We start from the raw sequence: 23,702 nt of genomic DNA on the forward strand, positions 1-23,702 counted from the left end.
CCCACGACCTACCGATCAAGAAGTCGGACGCTTCACCATTACGCTATCTTGTCGGTTTTACGCTATCTTGCCAATCGGCTAAGATACCTGAGTACGGTGAAGCATCTTTTCGAACGTTGTCACAAAATGGACCAAAGGTGCTAGTCGCAACATTGATGCCACGATTCAAGTGCAGTTTCACAATTTTGTGCGCTCTAAATACGAACACATTCACATCGCGATGACGTATCATGTCGACTTAGTGGGAAAGTGATATTGTTGCGAGTGAATATTGTTCTTGGGTTCGCCCTTAAGTTTCGAAGGAAACCATTGCACGATACCCCTGGAAACAACGAACACCTTGAGAACAACGAGAGTGCTATATCTGTGATTTTTCGACTGCAGAGATTTTAGTACTTGATTAATCAATAATACGATGTGCTGAATGGAAAATATTGAAGCTCTGTACCTTCAAGAAGCTCTTCGAATACAAAAGTGATAAGTTTCTTCATTTTCATTTTGTGAAATAAATTCCGGCTGGCTGGTGCGAATGAAAATGTTTTTGAAAAAAAAGCGAATGGAGCTCAAACAGGTTGAAAAGCACTGATGTAAAGAATGAAGTTTCATTGCCTGCGATCATTGAAAAAAGTAGCTATCTTCGCGATCAACGTATAATCAGAAGCACCACCTGACTCGAGTAGAGCGTGGACTGCAAAGTCATATAGTTTTGCGAAATACCCAGTGTATGCAGAATGGTAGTATAATTTTAGTATTTCATTATAAAAGTGTAGCAGTAGCAGTAACAGCAAAGATTGAAGTCAAGACTCATGATATTAAAAAGTACAAAATGCGCTGAAAAGTATGCAAATGAAGTTGAACAAATATGTAGACAGTCAGTGCCCAAAACATAACTTCATCTCTTTGCCAAAAGTGAAGCAACAGCAAGTATTTATTGTATGAATACAAAGCCATGTCATGGCGCATTCACGAGAAAACATGCTCAGTGGATATAGGCATGTCTTACACGTAAAAGCTCTGAACTGTTGTTTCATATTCGTGAAACTCTCCATCATTGGGAACAGGCGATCCGCGATCGGATCGCATTATCGACGACGATAACGAAAATACGTCCCCATCAGGCAAATTCGAAATGACTTCTTCGTACGTCAAGTCATCGAATTCATCTTCTTCGTCGCTTGAGGAAGCGGTGCTTTCATCTGCGTAGCAATTACATTGGTAATGTATGAGTAAAAATTATTGCTATGAAATAGCTTATGTATAACCGAAGCTGATTTGCTACTAATATTTATATCCGCCAAATTCTGCTGCAAATCCAAGTCCGGATCTAAATCCTGAATATATTTCATATAAAGCCCAAGGTCCACGTCCCATTACAAATAGAATTCGCTGAAATCTTGCACGAAGATCACTGCTGCTGGCGCCTCGCCTGAGTCCAAATATATTGATATAAATTATTTCTTAGGCTATGCGGACATAGCTAACCCATATACATATCTCTAACTCGCTACAGGATACATAAGCATCGCCATACCATATGTCATCCCAGTGCGAAAAATGGGAAACTTAGGAATCATCCATGTAAGAATATCGGCCCTATGTGCAAAATGAATGCAATGAGAATGAACCAACAAATAACGTTAGCAGATTCCTTGCAGTCATAGATATTACTGTTATTCAATATATGTCCATAATGGATATTTTTCGAATAGTCTCAATGTATGCCGGGGGTCGGAAACCTATGGCTCGCGAGCCATATATAGGTATAAAAGATATGGCTCATTGACAGATTTTCAATTTTGCACTTAATTTATCAATATTGCAGAAACTTGTTCGTAAATTTTCGAAGCGGCCAGCATAATTATTCTCGTGGCAGCATAAGAAAATATGCATGTATATTTGAGAGGTTAAGTCATGTGGCGTATACAGGGTTAAGGGCACGAACCCCCATTCTTCAAAATCCCCAAAACTTTAGTTGCCATCCAGTCGACGAGCATTATAACTCGTGAATTCGACGTAGGCTACCCTACATCACGCGCCTCGAAATCTTGGATTGATATAGTTAGGGTAGCATTTAAAACAAATGGTTGGTTAAAACACTTTGTTTGAAACATGTTTTAAATTTAAACAGTGATTTAAACAATGGCATTTTTGAAAAACACCGAATTTTTTTTGAACTTGTAAAATCATGCCGTAATTGTGTATACGATATGGGATGGTCGGAACCCTCAAAATAGTCGGTTCAACAGCTATAGTGCGTAGATATTTCGTCAAAGGAGCTATATTTATCCTATTCAATTGCCGATGTCAATCCACTATGACGTCACAATTGAATATTCGTGACGTCATGACTTGAAAAAAGGGCCTTGTTTTAAATTGGATTTTTGTTTTGAATGCAACCCATAGTTAATTCAGTGGTTCTCAACCATTTTCCCCCAGCGACACTTTTCACAAATTGACGTGCACTAGCGCCCCCAACCCCAAATTTCAAGGACTGTAATAAAAACAATGGGTAAGAGGCAGGTCTGTAACAACACTTCGTCAGCCTGAAAAAAACGTTGGTCTTGGGCACCCATACGATGATAAACCAAGCTTCTGAATGACTTTGCCCCCAAGACCCCGCGTCGCGAGATTTCGATGTTTAGCAAAGTTTACGTGCGCGAAAATTTTATATAATTCATGAATGAATCGGTCAAGCCCACGTAGTCAGATTTACCGGTAGCGCTGAGTGAGGTGTTGTTTTAGAAAATGTAGGGCACGTAAAACATAATCGGCCGAGCCCGCTGGTGCATTTACTTCGTAACATGATGTCATTTTGTGACCTCCTATCCGATATATAGTCAAAAGATATTGAAATAGCCTGAACGTACTAAACTAAATGAAGCAAACGATTTAAAGTCGGTATTTCTTCACTGGCAAATAATTTTTCTCTGAGGGATAGTATTTGTTCTGTGGGGTTCAGATTGCCGCGACAGGATAATTCAGTAGGAGCCATTTAAGCAGATGTACAATTAGACATATTTATATCGAAGTTTACGGTCAACATTAGGGTAATCCTTTCCGGCTAAGGTTTTCTCACACTTCTCGGAGTCCCATATTGGCCCAAACTTCATCTGTCTTCGTGCATCGTGGCGCGGTAATGGCCGACGCCAAAATGCCTATTTCTATTTTCTATGAACCATGCGTATTTTTTCGTGGGGGAAGGGTACCCAATAATCAATAATTTGGCAACGTGAAAACGCGCGCAGCGCGAAAAGAAAATTGAATAAAGTTGCGTAAATTGTCAAAAAGTGACGTGGAATTTATGTTCATTCATCGAAATGATTCTGGGCCCCCTTCGAGTTCGACCCCCCTAATTAATGTGTTTGGGATGCGTCAGTTACGGTCCTGGTAAGAGGTCAAAGTCCGGTCGGTCTTTCAGGGTTGAGACTTTACTATTGGAAATATTTCGCGCTTCAATCGCGCTCGAGGACCACTCGGCTAACTAACGATACAACAATTGTATGTGCTATTTTCGGGATCAAATCAAGGTTGTTATAATAATTAACAACCATTGGGTAAGGCCTACGGGTTCATACCATTTGGTTAGAGCTCGATGTACAAGGTACATTGTACACATCCCGAATTCACCTCTGCGATTGGCCAGGGGAAGGTAATTGCATTGGATTTTGTTTTATTGCTTTGTGTGAATACTATATCAACTGAGAATGTGGTAGAAAGATTTGCTCACATTAAATTAAGTACTGCGCCAAGCTCTTAACTTTAAAATGAATGAGGGTTACAACGCTTGAGGGTTACAACGCTAAGCAGTATATCATCCTTTATTAAAGGATGAAGAAATATTCTAACGATTTAATTTTGTAGCTCTCAAATACAAGTATATTTAATAATTTGGCCAAAACGTTTCAAAGCATCTTTAATGTACAAAGACCATCGTCACTCTCACTTACTACTACGAGGCCATTTTTCTTCAGTGCCCCTATACCGCCCCGTGATCCCAGCCCCCCCCCCCCATATCGTCCCCGGAGCGTTTCCGCCCTCTTTAAAATCCAAATCGCCCCTGGGGGCGCTGGAGACAAGGTTAAGAACCACTGTGCTAAATTGCGCCATCACGCGTGAGGTGTTCCCCATCTGTACCTCACCTGTACCTCTCTTGTCGCAGTTTATTTTCGAAAAATAAATTTGCAAATTACGTGATTTTTAGAGTAAAAATGTACTAAATCTTGTCATTTATGATTATGAACATCGATAGAAAATACCAATAATCATTGAAGGTTTCACAATTTTCCTTCACTCATCCTGACGTCAGGTGAGGCCCTGCCTCATCTTGGCTCTCCAATCTAAATGTTCATTGTATTAGCACATATTATTAGCGCTCAATAACGGTCCGGCGGGCTTTTCGGGACTTGAGTCAGAAAAATGACCTGTTTTATTTTATTTTATTTTTTAGTCAACCAACGCAAAAGCTCATTGAAAGTCGGATCATCGGGAGTTGAACCGGAAAGTTGGCCTTTTTTTTAGTCAACCACATACCATTTTCCCGGATTTTACTCCAGTATTGCGAGTCTGAAAATTTTGAAAAAGTATCCTCTTTTCAGGTTCCCAAAATATGGTAACCCTAACTGAAATAAGACAACCAGCATGATTAGTATACTGTACGAGTTTTTACAGAGAAAATATGGCGCACACATATGGTGACTTCGATATAGTGCTACTATGACGTCATTGATTTTCTACTGCAACGTAACAGTTGGTTGACATGTATGGCTCTTTGGAAGTTACAATGGAAAATAGAGGACCAATATGGCTCTTCGGACGAAAAAGGTTCCCGACCCCTGGTGTAGGCTATATGCCGTGATATTGCCTTTTAGCTCGGGGATATATAGAGTTCTATATATCCCTGTAACAACTATATATTTATATATATACGCTTAGATTCACCTGGTGGTGCCCGTTGGTGTACTTCCTCGGTTGTTGTCTCTGCAACTGTCTCGTCAACCGGTTTTTCTTCCACCCCCCTTTCCAAGTTGGGATTGGCAATCACCATTTCCTAAGATAAAAGGTTCCGTTTTACTGTTTCAGATGAATCCAACTCTTAGGCTTCGTCCACTCTCCTCCAAACTGGTTTGAATCAGAAATTCAGTTTATTGCTACTGCTTCACAATCTTGATGACATATATAGAAAGAAGAGGAATAAATGAGCTAAGTGGTTCCCAACCGGGATGCCATTTGACTGACTTAATAATTGAAGGGTGGTGCGGGATAATGAGGTAATGCAAATATAATGAAGCATAAATTTACCAGTCAGGTGGGTAGCTTTTTTATTTATTTCAAAGCCTCTGACACTAATTGAAATGATGACATGTATTGTTGTAACTAGGGTTGCGTTTGAAACAAATGTTTTAAACGGTGTTTTAAAAAATGCCTTTAAAAAAGATACGTTTTTTTCAATGGTTGTACGAATATGCCGCAATTGTGGTAAAATTATATTTCCAAACACCTGTAGTATGCGCCTACGGACGATTTGCACCCAATATAGTAGACGTATATATGTACACTGTACAATATGGAATGGTTAGAAGCTTAGAACCTTCGAAATCGTCGTCGGTTCAAGAGTTATAGCACGTAGATATATATCATTGGTACGGAATGGATAATCTGATGATGTAGAACGTCGAACGTAAAAATGCTGCATAACACTGTAGTCATGGCTCGCCGCTAACAATCGAACATCGTTTCTTGTAGTTTCAAGAAGAGAAAATTAATGTAAAATCAGGTTAAAATTCAGCAGAATGTTTCGTTAGCACTATAAATTGGAAATGAATTACAAGTAATGAACTAACTTTCTGGGGTGGAGTATTTACTACATGGCCAGTAAATGTTGTTTCCTTCCCCTTTCTCTTCCGTATGCAACATATAATCAGGATAATCAGCAATATTAATAATATTAATCCAAGGAGAGAACCGCCTATCACCCATCCAAGCGGAAATTCTGAAAAACAATGTTAAAATCGCATTGGCCATGGGATTTCGGCATCGCATCTCATCCTGAACCGACTGTAAATACTGATGCTGAAGCTGATTGCGTCCTGGTAAGTCAGCGTTTGGCCGGGGACCGTCACGACGCATTCATACACAGCACCATCATTTTCCTCCGTTCCAGCAATTCCTATACTATTGGTATACAACATTAAGGTGGAATTCACACTTTCTGTGACGGTGGTAGATGCCTGTGAGATTCCATCTGAAATGGAATAGATACCATGATACTTGAAGGCGTAGCCCAAAATATATTATTAAAGAGGGGATTTTGAGTGAGTTCAACGAAACTCCGCCCCCAGTGGAACGCCCCCCAAATCCGGTCATTCTTCACTGCCGGAAAATTGTATCACTACTCTTTATACATGTCTTTCGTAGCCATACGCACACACACACTTTTAGTAGAGATCTAAGTCCAGCATCAAGCGATCGATTCACCAACGAGCCTGGATTGCAAATGACTTGACCATGTTATGAAAAATCAGTGCGAATTCAAAATACAGTTGCGCCAGGCGCGATTTTTTTTAAGTAAGTGTATGAATTTGATCAATAGTATTGGTACGTGCATATATTGCATATACGATCAAGTAGGCTACAGTGTCCTCTAAATGTAGGACCCGTATTATGAAACTTCAGCATTGTTCATACCTCACGGTTAAGGCTACTCGTGAGGTTATAGTAGGTTGGCTAGGGTTGGAACGCTGTTATCCTGTGTCCTCTGGTGAACATTGTCGCGATATTTTCCTGAGTCGCATTTCTGCTACGGAGGTCTGATTGCACGGGCATGACTATATTCGGCGCCGGGAATTTAGAGGCACCTGGACATCAATATTCAAGACACACGAAGGCAGATAAGTTTCGGCCGAAATGCGACTCGGAAAAGTTCGCACCCATAACGATTGGCGGCGTTAAAACTGGGTTACCATACGTTCCATACCGGTCACGCGGGTTTGAAATCTGAGAAATGACCTTTCTTTAGTCAACACCGCAGAACTATAGGTTTAAAGTGGGTAATCCGGGAGTCGAGCCGGTGTGATAACCTTTATTTTTATATTTTTAGTCAACACAATAAGATTTCAAAATCTATTTCGGTGAACTAACTTTTATGGTTTCATAAAAGCGTCCTCCATTTCCGATTCCAAAATACGCATGGTACCCTATAGATAAAACCGACGCATGTGTCCGTGTGTCCTGGATCGGGAATGTCCTGTACCTAATAGTACCTGACTCGCATACTGCACCCCCCTCCCCCTATACTAAAGCATTCCATCGATCTCTGGCGCAGACTTGGACAACTAGAAAAAAATCAGCATTTCCGAATTAGATTAGAATTAGGATTAGAGCTAGACGGTTTTTTCCAAATTAGATTATAATTATAATTAGAAGTAGAGCTACACGAGTTTTTCCAAATTAGATTAGAATTAGAGCTACAAAGCTTTTTCCAAATTAAATTAGAATTAGGATAGGGGTGCAGTTTTTTTCGAATTATATTAGAATTAATATTACTGAATTCTCAAAAACTGTGAAATTAAATGAAATTGTGAATGGGGAATAAATGCGGCAAAATCAGTTGATATCAAATCACGGTGCATTCCCATAATCATGAGAATGGTTAACGTCCGTACAGTACACCAAGCTCGTCTCGTTTTGTACTATACCAGGGTTCACCTCGAACGCGGACGGCGATCTGATTTGTGATTTTGGAAGAACGCGAAAAATAGAATTTTGAAATGCCAAATTGATATCAGTTTCAAATTATTATTATTGTTGCTGTTTCAAAATAAGCTATATCGCCCGTACGCAACAACACTATTCTACACTAGCTGAAACGGCTTTGGGGATGGCCATAGCATTCCATCGACGGAGGATCAGCTGATATCAATATTCAATAGTAAGGTTACCATACGTCCTATTTTAAGAGGATTTGTCCGCTTTTTTGACTTTTTTGAAAGTGTCCTCGGAGGACGCCATTTTGTCCTCTTTTTTGAGATTTTGTCCACTTTTTTTGAGAATTTTGGTCATATTTATAGCAAAATTCGACTGAGATGCCGTAAATTAGCACCGAAGTGACGCTCTGGAGCCGAGTGGAAAGTTGACATTTTTTTAGTCAACCCGGGGCCCCGGTCAACCTCTCGACAATGTGAAGGAAAAACTGTATTTGGGGCACCAAGCGAGAAAGTTGACCCTTTTTTACCATTTTTTTAGAATTCTACTCCGGATTTGCAAGTCTGAAAATTACGAAAAAATGTCCTTAGATTTCCAAAATGTGGTAACCTAATCAATGGGCATATTGCCTTGACATGCAATGGCCCAGTCAATGCCAAGACCGAGACCCTTAGAAAACAACATAGTAGTTCCCGCATGATCAATCTTTAAGATGAGATAGTTTTTCAACTAGTAGCATGTCTGGCCAGCCCCAATATCGATTCATTGGGCGCAGGAAAGCGTTGTCGGGTATCGTGCGCAGATCATTGTTTAAAATGCAATGACGTTTATTATCATGATATTTTTGTTGTTTTTGTACTACTTTAATAAAATATTACTTCTGTTGTGGTAACCATGAGCATCGCCCATGTTAGTCGTAGTCAGCACGGCCTCATGCACTAACGTAAAGTTTTAAAAACTAAAATGTTGTTCGCAGACTACAAGCTACTATGCTAGGCTTACCATACGTCCTCTTTTAAGAGGATTTGTCCTCTTTTTTGACTTTTTTGAAAGTGTCCTCGGAGGACGCCCTTTTGTCCTCTTTTTTGAGATTTTGTCCTCTTTTTTAGGATTTAGAGCAGATTTAGAGCAAATTGCGAGTGATATGCCACAACCAGTCACAAAGTGGGAAAAATTAACCGGTTTTTGAGAATTCTACTCCGATTTTGAAAGTTGGAAATTTATGAAAAAGTGTCCTCTTTTTAGATTTCCAAAATATGGTAAGCCTATACTATGCTAGCAGGCTATTATTCGTCACAATAACTACTAATACTGTACATGGTGTAAGTAAGACGATGGCGGCTTGGCCATGGATTTCCCTGCGCGAGAGGGATATTCTTGTGAACTCGCTGCAAAATGCCTAGACAAAGTGGCTTTTTCACGAACACAATATATTGGATTAGAATTATAATTAGAGCATAAGAACATTTCGCAAATTAGATTCGAATTAGTATTAGAGCATAGACGCATTTCACATATTAGATTAGAATTTGATTACTGGCCATTTACTCTAATTTGGTGATATTAGACACTAGAATTTCTCGTTGTCCAAGTCTACTCTGGCGGCCTCGGGCGGTAATAGGACGATACCGTTCTCGAATAATTGCGAACTAAATAGCGAAGCGCGAAGAAAGTATTTAGGTTGAGTTCATTTGCACAAAAACATACTTTAGTTCAATTTAAGAAAATTCACGAAAAATTTGGGAGAACGGTGTCCTCCCACCAAGTCTGCACGATGTCATCGGATCGGAAACCATGATATTCGTGGTCGGTCAACGTCAACATGCTACGTTTACGTCAGAATCTCATAGCTTGTCAATCTCATAGTGCCTCTGACAGACATAACTACTTACAATGAGCGATTCAGTATATAGACTGCATACGATATATCATATACGCATGCATAGGGGCCGACTTTTATTTTTACATGGGGTAGCCAGATGAAAAAGGGAGGGGTTTGAATAAAAAGGGAGGGGTTTGAAATTGTTTCAAATTTTCCAAGTCAGCATCGATTTATTACGGCTAAGTACAGGCGTAAATCCTCATAATACATGGGTAGGACAAGCTTCATCGTGTTGGCGAATTTACGCGCACAAGCTTGCCAGCGAGTCCAGCGGTTAATTAGCGATTCCTCGATCTCGCTTCAATATCAACTATTCACTATTCACCAACACGCGCAATCGCGCATGTGAACAATTGAACACGCAACATCGGTGAAGACGAACAATTTCGCAAAATAATGCGATTGAAGTCTGCTCTGGAATCTCTTCTGTAATGGCACCGATTTCAGGTGATTCAGGCCTGTCGAATCTATTGATAACTCTGCCTTGCCACACATCTTCTGATGTTTTAGTATTAGGGCTAATCAATTACGTCAGTTCGGGTCTGTTGTTGGCCAATTGCGCAGATTCAAAGTTCTTCAATTTCACGCGGTCAGTCTTAAAAGCCAGTAACAATCGCGTCAGTAGAGATAGCAGGTAAATCATGCGAGGCCTGTATCAGTCGCTATAGTTTAGGCCAGCGTAGTTATGACATGCGTTAGTCCTGCTGTAGACTCGATAGTTCAGGCTGGTAACGATATCAGGCCTAGCCTGGTGCACCATGCCACATGCCAGCGATTGTAGCGCGCAGGCCTGCATGCGGACGCGCTTGATCAAATAAGAGACGATCGCGCACATCAGATGTCAATGACCCATTTCGTATACAAATGATTCTCGCTAATTTGCAATACGCAGCATCGATAATGCGAATTAGTCAATTCACATTTCAAAATAACGGGATTTCTAGTTTTGAATGAGAAACTCACTGGCTACGCACCGAGGGTTTTAATACCGACAACGCGCTGGTTAATATCAGCCCGGGGCCTACGGCCCAAGCAGGTTCCGATCAGCCAGAGGAGTCTGCTCGTGAAATGGTGCGAATTTAATTATCCAGGTGTTATTGCAGCAAGACCAATATGGGCTCATGCCGTAACCTTATCAATAGAAATACAAATCCCGATTGTTTGAAATTCGATCCGCGATATGGTTGCGCCCGATAAAGTCCGTCCAGCAATGAAGTTTATTGGAACCCAGTAATGAAGTCAATTGGAACATAGAAGGTTCCCGCTAAAATAGGGTTGCCATACGTCCGGAATTTCAGTGAAAAATTTGCGTCCGGGAGGAATTTCTAAAATATGCCTAAATGTCCGGAATTTTGAAGACTTGAAGTAAGCTCAAAAGTTTTTTGTAAATCAGCAGCAACAATAGTATTTTCAAGCAGATTTATGCTATTCGAAATTCTTCTTCGCGCTGCGCTCGACTTAATGCAACGTATATTGACATTAGTATGGGCACCAGGCACCACCCTCGCCAAAAATACAATAAAAAATGAATATATATAGCTAACATTTACTGAAATAAGTCCAATGTTAATCGAAATTATAAGGTGACGGTATATTCCTAGAGTTGGTTAAGGCCGACTGGATGCTTCAGTCACAGACAGTGGTTCCAAATCTTGGGGTCGCTTGCCTTTATCTGGGGATCGCGACGGTGTTGGACCTAATCAGTTTCCTAGACCGTGAGTAAGTTTGAGCAAGCTGAATTGTTTTAGTAATCAGCTTATTCAAGTTTTGAGCTGGGCCACGGAACATTTTTAAGTTGGAAATGAGGTCGCGACCATAACAGGTTGAAAACCATTGGATGTGCAACCTGCTGGTGCATTTTATAGTAGCCTAATATAAGAAAGAATCAATATTATTGACAGAATGCATTCATAAAATTTAACCGTTAATATCGCTGGTCAGCCCGTTTCCAACACAGATAATGCCAAATATCTTGGGGTTTTAATGGACTCGAACATGTTCTGGAAGAGTCATATTCAGTCCCTAGACACTAAATTATCACCGAAGTGCGGCCTGTTCTACAGCCTTAGGCGCTTCATGCCAGCATGGGTTCTTCTGATACTCTTTAAATCCTTAATCCAATCGAAGTTACATTATGTCATCCTTTGTTGGGGGGCTGCCAGTAAAACTGCACTCAAGCCACTGCAAAAACTACAGCATAAAGTACTTCGAATCATAGCTAGGGCCCCAAAGGGGCCTGGTTGCCCATCCAACAAGTCGCTGCTGAAGACATTCGGCGTCCTAAACATAGAAGATATGCGGAAACTATAGAAATCGCCAAGTTTATGTATCAGTTCCACTGCGGTCGTTGCCCCGAATATTTCAATGACTTCTTTACCTCGGAATCAAAAGCGCACAAGTACAACACACGCGCGTCCACATCGTCCAAATATCATATGATCGACCGAAAAGATCATCGCTCTATAAAATATGCCGGACCTGATGTGTGGAACAGTATCCCGCCGGCCATCCGACAGTCGACGAGCATGTCCACATTCAAGTCGAAATACAAGCAATTACTATTAAATAAATACAGTCTATCCTCAAGATTACCGGACCACGACTGACATATCGATCTCGCTTCCCATGACTTGCCGCCCTATTCTTGTCTTATTCTTTTTCAATACTGTCTTCTTTACTTTCATTCAGTGTGCATGCCTCCTCTTTACATCGCCTAGGCCAAGGTGGGTGTCTGATTCCATAGACAAATCCAAGTCGCTTCGACATCTTCCTGTCTATTCATTGTATCGCATTTTTTGTGGTGTATTGAACTGATAAAATTGCTAATAAACCAATGATGATGATGAACAGCCAAATGCATATAGTAAGGGCCCATTACCCTCCGGTCGGGCGGAAGGGGACACAAAAAAATGTTGTTTCGGACCGAAAAAAAACACACAATCAGACAGCCGAACCAACCTAACAGTATAGCAGGGCTGTCAAACACAATCCCGACAAGCCAGACACGGCCCGCCAGACGATTTCATCCGGCCTGTGGAGAAATCTATTGCAGGTACCCTAGCAAGTAGCAATCACAAAAGCTCACATAACAGATGGCCCAATTCATGACCTATGTTCCACTCCATTCCTGTATAGTGTATACTGTATACAGTCGATTGGCAATGCTTTCCTATTGTGACGTCATATTGACAGACAATGTCTTTTACCTCATTTTAAAATCCGCTAGTGGGCGCTAAAAAGTGTCCGGAATTTGCTTCACAAAAATATGGTAACCCTACGCTAAAACGAATGAGTAAATTCGAATTTGCGCCACCGAGAATCTCGTGTTGCATTTATATTAGACAAAGTAATTCAACGCCGTGCACTGCACAATGCGCAGTATTAATAACAAATCAAACACTGACAAGTGACATCGAGGAAATACGAGTGTATAAAGCAGACAAGAATTAGTAGCCTACAGATGATAGCAAACGAGAAAGCGCGCATCTAATCAGTAAATGAGGTTCCGAGTCTGGCATCGCGACGATTGTTTGCTCATTATAACGACGTTTGAACTGCATGTCCCGATAATAGTTGGCAAAGCCTTGTTAGAATAATGAATATGCGCATTTTGCGCAGGAATGACTTTCTATTCACAGGCATACACAAACACACTGCCCTATTTCGCGCTCCAATTAAAAAGATTATAACGAAACTAACTCAAGAATTATTTTGTAAACGAATATGCGCGCAAATACAATTTAATTGAGTGAAGTAGGACGTGAATTCGCTCGTCTGGTCGAGAGAGAAGATGTGTTTCTCAGCGCACGCGTGTCGAAATCGACGTCGCATACGATACGAGGTCGCTTCGATTGTGTGATTACTAATCACGGATTACAATTTGTTGGGGCATTTTAAGCACAAGTTCGTCGACTGCGTATTCAATTATTTACGCGCGCATCGGCTAATGGTGAATAGTTGGCGTTTACGCGATATCACCGAGTCGCTAATTGGCAGCGCAGACGGCGGGCGTTCAAACATTTTGTATGGGGTGGCCGCCACCACATAATCGTGTCCTTGGGTGGCTGCGCCACCCCGTAACTCGGCGCGTATGTACGTACGCATGTCAGGACTATATCTAGGCTTACACCCATAGTGACATTTTCGTTAAATCACATTAGTATGGTAAACATACTTTTTTTCCAAGTCAGTTCCAGGTTTGACTCAGTGCTAGATGCTTGACAGTTGACGATCGTCGATTGATCAAGGTCAACCGTCAATGTTCCGCCGTTAGTTATTCCGGTTGCAGCGAAAGAAACGGGTTTGCCTGGACACATATCGATGTTTTAACAGATACCTTGAACTTTCAAATATTTGCTGTATGTCACCTACTTATTACATTCAGCGTGATTCTTGTATCAAGGCTGGTACTTCCATCAAGTGATACGGCGGCTGAGCTCACTCTGCATACGTAATCGGCACCATCGTCGGTGCCAGAAGGAGTGAATGTGTACGTAGCACTCGAATCAAATGTTACTCCGTCACTACTCTGAGTTGTTACGTTCGATTGCAAAAGTTCACCAGCTGTGAATATAAGCCGAATATAATGAATATTAATGAATATACACGTACGTATAGGCCTATATCTAGGGTTGCATTTAAAACAAAAATTAATTTAAAATAAACGTGTTTAAAACATGGCCCTTGTTTGCTACGCGTTTTTTTTTTATTGTTTTTTGTTTGTTTGTTTTAGCCATGACATGCGAATACACACTTAGGCTAATTGTTTACGAGCCATATCTATATGACTCGTTTAGTAACTGAGTTCCAAATGGAGCGTTCGAGCTACGGACCGTGATGTCATAAAATATTTGCCTGTCCGATTTACTTGCTGTAGGGATGGTGTGAACCTCTGAAAGGTTCAGGCTCGTGTGAACGCGAACCTTTTTGAAAGGTTCTGTGTGAACGCGAACGTGAACCTCATGACGTCACGTGGCGTCATATTGCTAATTTCAACCCTTTATTGCCTATATTAACGTATTGTACAAGTACATTGTACACCAGGGGCGGGCAACATACGGCCCGCGGGCCGGATCCGGCCCGCGAAGGGATTTTATCCGGCCCGCGGACAGTTATCCGTCTTACATGATGATGTGGCCCGCGGCCCCAGTCTGCCGAGATTCCCCTCTAGTTGCTTACTACGTCAAATTTGAGTTACCGTGTGTTATTATATACGTGTATGCGCACTGCGCAGCGTTGCGAGAGTGGAGCTTACGCGTAAGTTCGTCGAAGCGAGAAGACTTCCGTTATCAGCATTTACGATGCACCCAACCCTAATGTCCTTCGTGGTAATCATGATGTTTGTCGATTACAATGGTCATTTACACAAGGCTAATTTCTTATTTTTGATTCCGTAACCGCCGACTTGTAGCACGGCACACTGCTAGGCTTTTGTAAGGCACCGCTTTTGCTGGGGGTCGCAAACTCAAAACGGGTCGCGGCAATTTGACGGTCATTTTTGACCGGCTTGCCGAGCATTAGATTTGATAAAATGGGTATCAATCGAAAGCTGACTCTGCACTGATTACGAAAATATAAATTTTATTCCGCTCGTGGCCCTGGAACTCCCACAATCAGCCTCGAATTTTTCATTGTTATGGAGATTGGCATTGGGACGCAACAATGCTGTCTGGCTCTTTTTCTCTTGAACTACTCTCTCGTTTTGCCAGACAGCATTGCTGCGTCCTAATGCCAATCTCCATAACAATGAAAAATTCGAGGTTGATTGTGGGAGTTCCAGGGCCGCGAGCGGAATAAAATTTATATTTTCGTAATCAGTGCAGAGTCAGCTTTCGATTGATACCCGTTTTACCAAATCTAATGCTGGGCAAGCCGGTCGAAAATGGCCGTCAAATTGCCTGTAGCCAAATGAAAATTGTGACGTGTTACAATTTCACTGAGGCGTGAGATTTGCTTGTGTCGACACCATATAGGACACTATGATTGCGCCGTGTGTTGATTGATCAGAGAGAAGCAGCACCTGTATGACAAAGTTATTCTCAAATCCCCAAGTTGTCTTCGTCATTATCGGCGAGATCGTTAAAATACATTCATTAAATACTATTTATATTCATTGTATCTGTGGACAAATGGGCGAATAATGTATCGATTTAGCTATCCGGCCCGCCAAATACTTATTTTTCCTATATCCGGCCCGCCGACTGGAGAAGTTGCCCGCCCCTGTTGTACACGATACCTAGCGACGACTCCGGCCACATAATGGCACAGTGCTGAAGTACATATTGACGTTTTAAACGTCGCCAAATGTATCAACTGAGGCAATCCCATAAAATGAATATCTTCCGTCGCTTTGCCAACAATTTCGACGAGGACTTGCCAGGGAATATAAGCTTTCGCGTAAACGCTCTCGGCCTGACCGAACAATATATTCGGCATCTGAGTATTGCTACATGGATATTGAGCAGAGTGCAAAACGGGTTTCTATACTTGCTACCAATATTACCCCAGTAACAAGTTATACAACAGTAGCCAACACCCCAATCGCACGGATTTGGTTTTTATGATACAGTATACATATGAAGTCAAGATTGACCCGGTACGCCTGCTAGATTTTCACACCAGAAAACGATATCAATCTCATTGATTGGTTGAATAAGCATCATTCGTTGACTACATGCAGTGTATTTTGCTCTCTCATGTTATGTGATTTCGTCAAGCTCACAGCAAAGAGTCACTAAATATTCACAAACGGAAAGCTGGATATTTCGAGCAAACTTTCGTAACAATGCAAGTAAAATTATTGAGGCTGTCAAGGTGCATGCTCGTTTAGTGTGAACCAAAGATGTTATAATGAAGGGAAAATTGCAATATATGAAAAAGGTTCACAGTGCAGAACCTACCAAGGTTCCGTTGTGAACGCGAACCTCAAAATTTCCAATGTTCACACACGGAACGCGAACGTGAACCTCACGTTCATGCTAGCCTATTTGGCAAACTAAAAATCATGACATGGTATAGTTCCAGAGGTATAACAATATCAATAAATCCGACATTCTATGTTGGATCGAATCTTTTATGAAATCGCACACTCCGTGTTACTGGGAACTATACAAGTGTTCTGGAATCTGAGCCAATAGGCATTACAGGATTGGAGGAGGGTATAGGCCTAATAAAACACACTTTCATTCGTGTGCCTTGGAGTCGACTTTTGTCAAAATACACCAGCCAAGGCTATGTCAGTGAATGGAGTTCGTGTACCATCTAAAAATAGTACATTGAACTCTTTCTTATTCTGAAGTTCAAGCTGGTGACGTCATATTTTGTGATACGATTGTTGATATACAATTTCATTTCCAATTCTCTACAAGTTGCTGGCGATCGGGTTCATTTCAATATGACTATACTAAACAATTTCTACTGAATCAATAGTTGTTGGACCTAGTCTACCGGACCTCGACATATCGCTCTCGCCCTCCGACACATGCCACCTTTTATGTCACCTGTCCTTTTATATTATATTCATTTACTTTTCATTCAGTGTGCATACCTTTTTTTACAACGCATAGGCCAGGTGGGTGTCTGATTTCGAAGACTACTTCAAGTCGTTTCGACTAATTCTATCTTTCATTGTATCACAGTATTGTGTATGTACTGAAATGATGAAATTTTTTAGCAATAAATTAAATTGTTAGTGGCAATAAGGAGTGTATATTACTTTATAACTCAAAAAATTACTCTCACTGCTCCACCCGTATCTTTAGAATTACGACTCAATTCAGATTAGAGTACTGGATTTATTGTTCCAGCGCAAGAAGTCATGAATCCAATGGGGGGATTTGATGATTTTGGGAGGATCGGGCATATTACATTAGCGTTTTCTGTCAGATCCCAATGGAATACATCGCAATCCTATGCTACTATGTAGTCGAAGTTTCTGTTGACTCCTCTACTTATATTTAGTAGGTAGGCGGAGCTAATTACACGTGGATCGGATCCGATACGCAATCCATAGCTTGTAAACCCTCATTCGTTTTTATAGCTACATAAGCCAGGGATGAGCAAACTTTTAGCTCGCGGGCCGCATTCAACATTTGAATCCATTCGCGGGTCGCCAAAATTCAATATGAGCACTTGATTAGGCCTATATATTGATTGACGACTTGGAAATAATATATATGAAATTGTATATTTAAAACAAACCAAATATTGATTTGTTGACAATATACACGCGTCTGAAATATTGACGAGAATTTAGAAGCTGGTCGTTGTCATTGTCAAAACTAGGGGTGTCCCGATTCTTATACAATTGGATATAAATTTGAGTCTGTAAGCAGCAGATCTGTTACTGATTGTACTTTTGGTTTAACTCCAGGTCACACAATGCTGACAGCATCATAACCATGTTACCTTTAAATGCGATTTGAAGAGCTTCTTGGAGGTACAGAGCTTCAATATACAATTGAATAATATATTCATATTGAAATGAACCCGAATATTCTCAGCTGACACTCGTCAGGGATAATCGTCAGCAACTAGTAGAGAATTGGAAAGAACATTGTATATCAACAATCGTATCACAAAATATGATGTCACCAGTATGAAATTTGGAATGAGAGAGCGTTCAATGTACTATTTTAGATGGTACACGAACTCCTTTTGTTGACAGAGTTTTGGTTGGTGTATTTTGATAAAAGTCGACTCCAAGGCACACACATGGAAGTGTGAACGTATCCTCCCAACGACACGAAATCTGTCGTCTCGATAATAATAGGATTATCTAACAAATGTTTGCCGGTGGCAGAATTAATGGCCTTTGATCGGTCAGCATCAAGTTTAAGCGGATGAGTTAAGGGTGAGCGATTCTACAATATATGCGATGCGACAACAATGCGATTCTATAATATTATAAATGTAAATACTTCCATGCATACAAAGAACGAATCTATCTAACACACTCGCGAATCGGTAAAAGTAATGAATTTGCTCGTGTTGCCAATCTAAAATTACACTCGTGTTCCGAATTGAGTCATTTACGTTATAATTTCTGTGATGTTTAGCAATTGAAACCTTCCAAAATGTATGGATCTCGAGGTCGGGCTATCGCACCGCCATCAATGAAATTAAAAAAAATATGGTAATAATATAACTTATCATTATCATATTAAAATATATTAAGAAAAAGTTTAATCAAGTACCCACAGTATATTTTGCTATTTAGTACCCATTTTATCAATCTTTTTACGTATCTTGAGGCTTACGCAGGCCGCAAAAATGGTGTTGCGGGCCCTAGTTAGCCCACCCTGCTCTCAGCGCTAAAACTATTGAAGGGCTTCCGAAACACCGGGGTCGACTTCAAAATCAGGCGTATCCGTTACACATATTCAATTTAATCCAAGAAATAGTATAGCTTAGATGTTTTTCAACATATTGTTGGACTCGAAAATAATAAAGAATCGCAGCCTTGCTATCGATGAAAGGTTATCAGTCACAATTTATATTTATTACTTTCAAGTTATTGGAGTAGACCGAAAATGAAAAAGCGAAGTATACCACCACCCAGTGAGACACTAAATACATACTTGCATCCCTGTACCAGCGAATCGTTGCTCGGGGCTTGGCATTGGTTGTAGAGCACACCAGTGATGAAGGGTCAGATTCGATCACATCAACCGTGCCATCAGAGGACATGTTAGTGACAACTGGATTTGATGGCAGTACTGAAAAAAAAAAACGCACAATATGATTGAATATTTATTTACTTGCAAGTTTTCACGAAGAAATGTACCATAAACTTGTATGTCAAGACCGTTTGACACTGTGTTGTAAGGCTCAAGTGCACAGGCGTCCACTTGGCATTTGTAAGTCGCTTGATCCGAAATTTGAACGTTTGTGATGTAAAGTGAATATGTGATATTATCCATCTCATATCTAGGTTCGCCTGCGTGAAAAGGATCATTATTCTATATTTTAAAGTAATGTAATTTTTGCATGACAACTTACTTGGAATATTTGATTCTGTCCCTAAAGCAACGGACCCTTTGAGCCATTGAACCTCATCACCTGTCGTGGATGTAACGGCGCAAAGTAGTGTGGCACTTGTTTCTGTCAAGAGCGTGGTGCTTGTCGTGCTCGCGGAAATGGTTACGCAACTACAATCCGCTGGATCATTTAGATTGCAATCGAAAGCAGCGCCTACGTGCAGCAATAAAATGGAGGCTATAATATACACATATGTAGAAAAATGTCACAGCGCCAATAGTTTATTGATGCTATGATATCTGCCTTTTGGATTGGCGACTCAAGGTATGGCCTAAGTAGCCTAGTCATTTCTGATACTCAAGGAAAAGTAGAAGTAATTGCATAATATATTTGGATCGGATTAGGATTTCCGAATTTTTGCAAGCTGGATTTGGTATGGAATTGGAATTTCTAATAATTTACAATCAAGCGAGTTTTCAATGGATTTGTGCGAAATAATTGCCACCGATCTGTTGCGTGGTGTGAGGCATCGCAATCGGCTGACGGTAATTTGCAGTTTCGATCATCTGCTCATGTTCCGTTATGTGCCGCAGTCACCATGCTGCGCACAATCTTACGCAATCATGAAGAAACTTCATCACTCACGTGTTGTTGAAATGTGTCCGACGCCAAGAATCGCACAGAGTATCAGATATTTCAACAATAATGAAAACATTTGAAGACGCATTATTCGATCTTTCCGAGATCCATGAGATATAGGATGCCGACACCGCACCCGAAACTCACAGACTATTCTTTGAATAAAAGACAGCTGCTAAAGATGGACAGTAGATGCAATTTACATTATAGTTAGGCATTGTGTTAATTCTCATGACATTCTCTAATCTCATCGTTTGTAAAGTTGAAGGTGTTATTAAGTTATGCAGTATAAAAAGAACTCACCAAATAAGCCATTTGTTACTCATACAGGCCTACTGAAAAACTATGCTTGTCTGCTCAATAGCCTACATAATACATTATATGATCATTTACAGGACTAGGCTATTCGGCAGCGAACATTTCGGTCTTTCATGCCCAGGCCATTCTGTCACAACAGGCGAGCCAAACTGGATTTGTCTTCGTATATCCTACTGAATAGTCCCACGCTGTTCAAATGAAACTTTCTAGATCAGCGCGACACTCACGACCCATGCCCCGTGCCCCGCCTGTAACTATCAATCTAATAATATCATCAATGCGACATGCAGCCACCGAGTGGTACGTCGCTCTATTGCAGGGGTTCTAAAACTTTTTTGATCGCGGCCCCTTTCAAGTTTTGTGGACGGTTGCGCAATTTCAGTAGCCGATGACTTGAAGGTAGTCACATCCAGCAGGACTGTGTTTAGGCTATTCTATGGCTAAAATCGAATAACTAATGGATAGTCAATCAAGGTAGTTCAAATCCCACTCACGGCGTCATTCTCAAATTATAATATGTTTTGTAGTTTCTTGGTGACGCACTGTCCTTTCACGAACCCCCTAAAACTAGTTGGCGGACCCCTGAGGAGTCCGTGAGCCCCAGCTTAAGAAACACTGCTCCGTTGCATTCATTGCCAGTGATACGAGAGACAGTGGTTGAGTCTTGGCTGTTGCACGTTTCGAAGTGTCGGAAGTTTAACACTATCAGGGCTGCTCCAAGATGCGGAAGGTGAATATCAGATTGAGAGACCGTATAACTTGGTCGCTTCAACATCTGCCTATAAGTTTATTACATCCTATCACTTATCGGATTGTACTGACGGAGATGATTGATTGATTGCGATATAAAGTGATTCGTGATGCATTCAGAGATAGTATAGACCAGGGCTGGCCAACCTTTTCAGCCAACGGGCCACATTCGATTGACGAATTATTGCGCGGGCCACTAGCCGCGCGAAGCGCGAAAATTTTTTGCAGTTCATAGGTCAATAATATTGTCATTTGACTACATTGCGGGCCTGTTGTATATAGCTGGGCTAATTTTGCGAGGACTGGGCTATTCGGCGCTTGGACATATCAATATCGAAAGATGCGACCAACATGCGTCAATCATTTCGTGCCTAGGTTTCATAGTCGACTGTCTTACTGCGAGCGCATACGCAATGTCGCATATGTTGAACGACACTTTGTCTCGTAATCGCGAATATAGTTAGACTCAATCTGATACATTAGGTGTTCTTCCATTTTCACAAAAGGGCAATAATAATAAAAACAAGAAATCGAGTGACAACATGTTGCGCGAAGCTTGTAGAAAATTTTTACCTTTGATAAATCTACCGCAAATTATTCTGCTTTATTGTAATGTACGAAGATATACCAACATGTGAATGGCTGATGGATCTGTCAATGCGTCGGAACCGATATTTTAGTCATCATGTCTCAAGTGTTGCGGCTAGACTAATCAAATTTTTGGTTGGCCTTGCAAGTTCACAATCTGTGCAATCCATTTTTGATGATATTAGAAATTTCGGAAATGACCTCGCGGGCCACTCAAAACCTTCTCGCGGGCCACGGGTTGGCCGGCCCTGGTATAGACTAACCTTCTCCTACACCGTTCCGAACTATAGCCTACTTTTTCATGCTTCTTGCTTTCATTTTCTCCTAGTGTTCGAAATTTCTGCTGACCTAAGAATTCATCGTGTTTCATTGATATGCTCCAATTCACACCAATTGAATTCTACTCCCTAAAATCGAAATATTTGCCTCGTATAACAGTAAGGAAAGACTGCGCACACAACCGTGTACTGTAACATTATGACGAACCCGTAATACCATGGATCTTTAGTTAATAATTAACTTCATCATGTACTTTCTCAACATAAAATGACGTAGCTCTTTCGCTCCACCCATGGTTATTGACATTCCTCCGTTTATAGTGTGCTGAGAAGATTCCTGATGATTAGTATTTTGAGGTCGAATATTTTTGTACTTTTCTCATTGTATATCTTAATTCGTGTGACGATTGTGAGATAAGCGAGCGCGCTCCAATATAAAACTCAAATGTAGAATGCACTTTCAAACCGAAACTGTAATATCCAGGGTGTTACTATCAAATGCTAACATGGATTGGCGCGAAGCTTCATGACATTACGACTTTCCTATCTTCAGTCAATTCGATGAGCAATATGCCAAGGGTTGGAATATTCGAACTATAATATTAAAACCTTCGTGGGCGGTTGTCAATATATTTTTGGTCCGTTCAAGACTGGAGGCATGAAACCTTTTTCGTCAAAGGAGTCATATTGGCCTAATGATATATATACGGTATATATAATTGTATTGACCCTATATTTTCAATTGTATTTCTTATGGAGCCATATAACAGTATCAATTCACGGTGACGTCTCAATTGAAGATTTTTGACGTCATGTCCACTAAGAATAAGAAAAAAACATGTTTGTTTTGAACTTATTTATATTTTAAATGTAACACTAATCCGGACTATGAGTCTTTTATTCCTGGGGTCTGGATCGGACCGGATCGTTAATATTTTCCAGTTTCGGGATAACTCGAGTCATGACTTGACTTGAGTCAGACTCGAGTCCACTTTTTCGTATGACTTGACTTGACCCGAGTCATTTTGGAAAAAGGACTTGACTTGACTTGACTTTACTCGGAGCTTCAAAAATGTGCATTGACTCGTGACTCGGAGTAAAATTTACGAGTCAATTTCAAGTCATCAAGTAAACGCTGTCGAATAAATCACTGTATCTTGTGTACGTTCGGATTGTTCGAGATACGCCGGTGTCACTTGTGAGAGCAACCAGTCATTCACTGATTCTACATTACACTGATCCTCCATTGCTACATCACAAATAAATTGGCCGCAAACTAAACGATCACAGCTTACGTTGTTGAAGTAGTAGTATAAGATTAATCTAAATAGCAATGTGTCTCTGTTTCTTAGACGGCTCAATGCTTACGTTGCGCAGTGCTCACATTTACCAACCCTCTTGTATATGATTTAAATCAAACAAAAATAGTTTGTGCGTTTATATTCTCACGGATGTATAGATGTTGATTAGACGGGTAGTGTAGACGGGTAGTGTAGGCTATTGTACCATATCAATTTGTTTCAACTTCTCGAAGCTTCGCATTTGCTCCTATCTTTTGGAAGATAATA

General features: G+C 40.7%; 1 protein-coding gene across 1 annotated transcript; it reads right to left on the reverse strand.

Annotated features, from left to right (window-relative positions):
- Window positions 1–725: 725 nt before the first annotated feature.
- Window positions 726–20,405, reverse strand: LOC145450336 (uncharacterized). The gene is made up of 10 exons (XM_080328848.1): window positions 20,207–20,405; window positions 19,583–19,774; window positions 19,368–19,520; window positions 19,162–19,299; window positions 13,955–14,146; window positions 13,758–13,889; window positions 6,056–6,241; window positions 5,841–5,989; window positions 4,939–5,047; window positions 726–1,196 (listed from the first exon to the last, which is right to left on the reverse strand). Exons 1-10 carry the CDS (start codon window positions 20,286–20,288, stop codon window positions 1,000–1,002), a joined length of 1,530 nt encoding a protein of 509 aa, XP_080184974.1. The 5' UTR covers window positions 20,289–20,405; the 3' UTR covers window positions 726–999.
- Between the last annotated feature and the right edge of the window lie 3,297 nt (window positions 20,406–23,702).

This window comes from Botryllus schlosseri, chromosome 11 (genome assembly GCF_051294905.1).
Source record: "Botryllus schlosseri isolate E-star chromosome 11, Bs_hap1, whole genome shotgun sequence".
In the NCBI taxonomy this organism is placed as follows: Eukaryota; Metazoa; Chordata; class Ascidiacea; order Stolidobranchia; family Styelidae; genus Botryllus; species Botryllus schlosseri.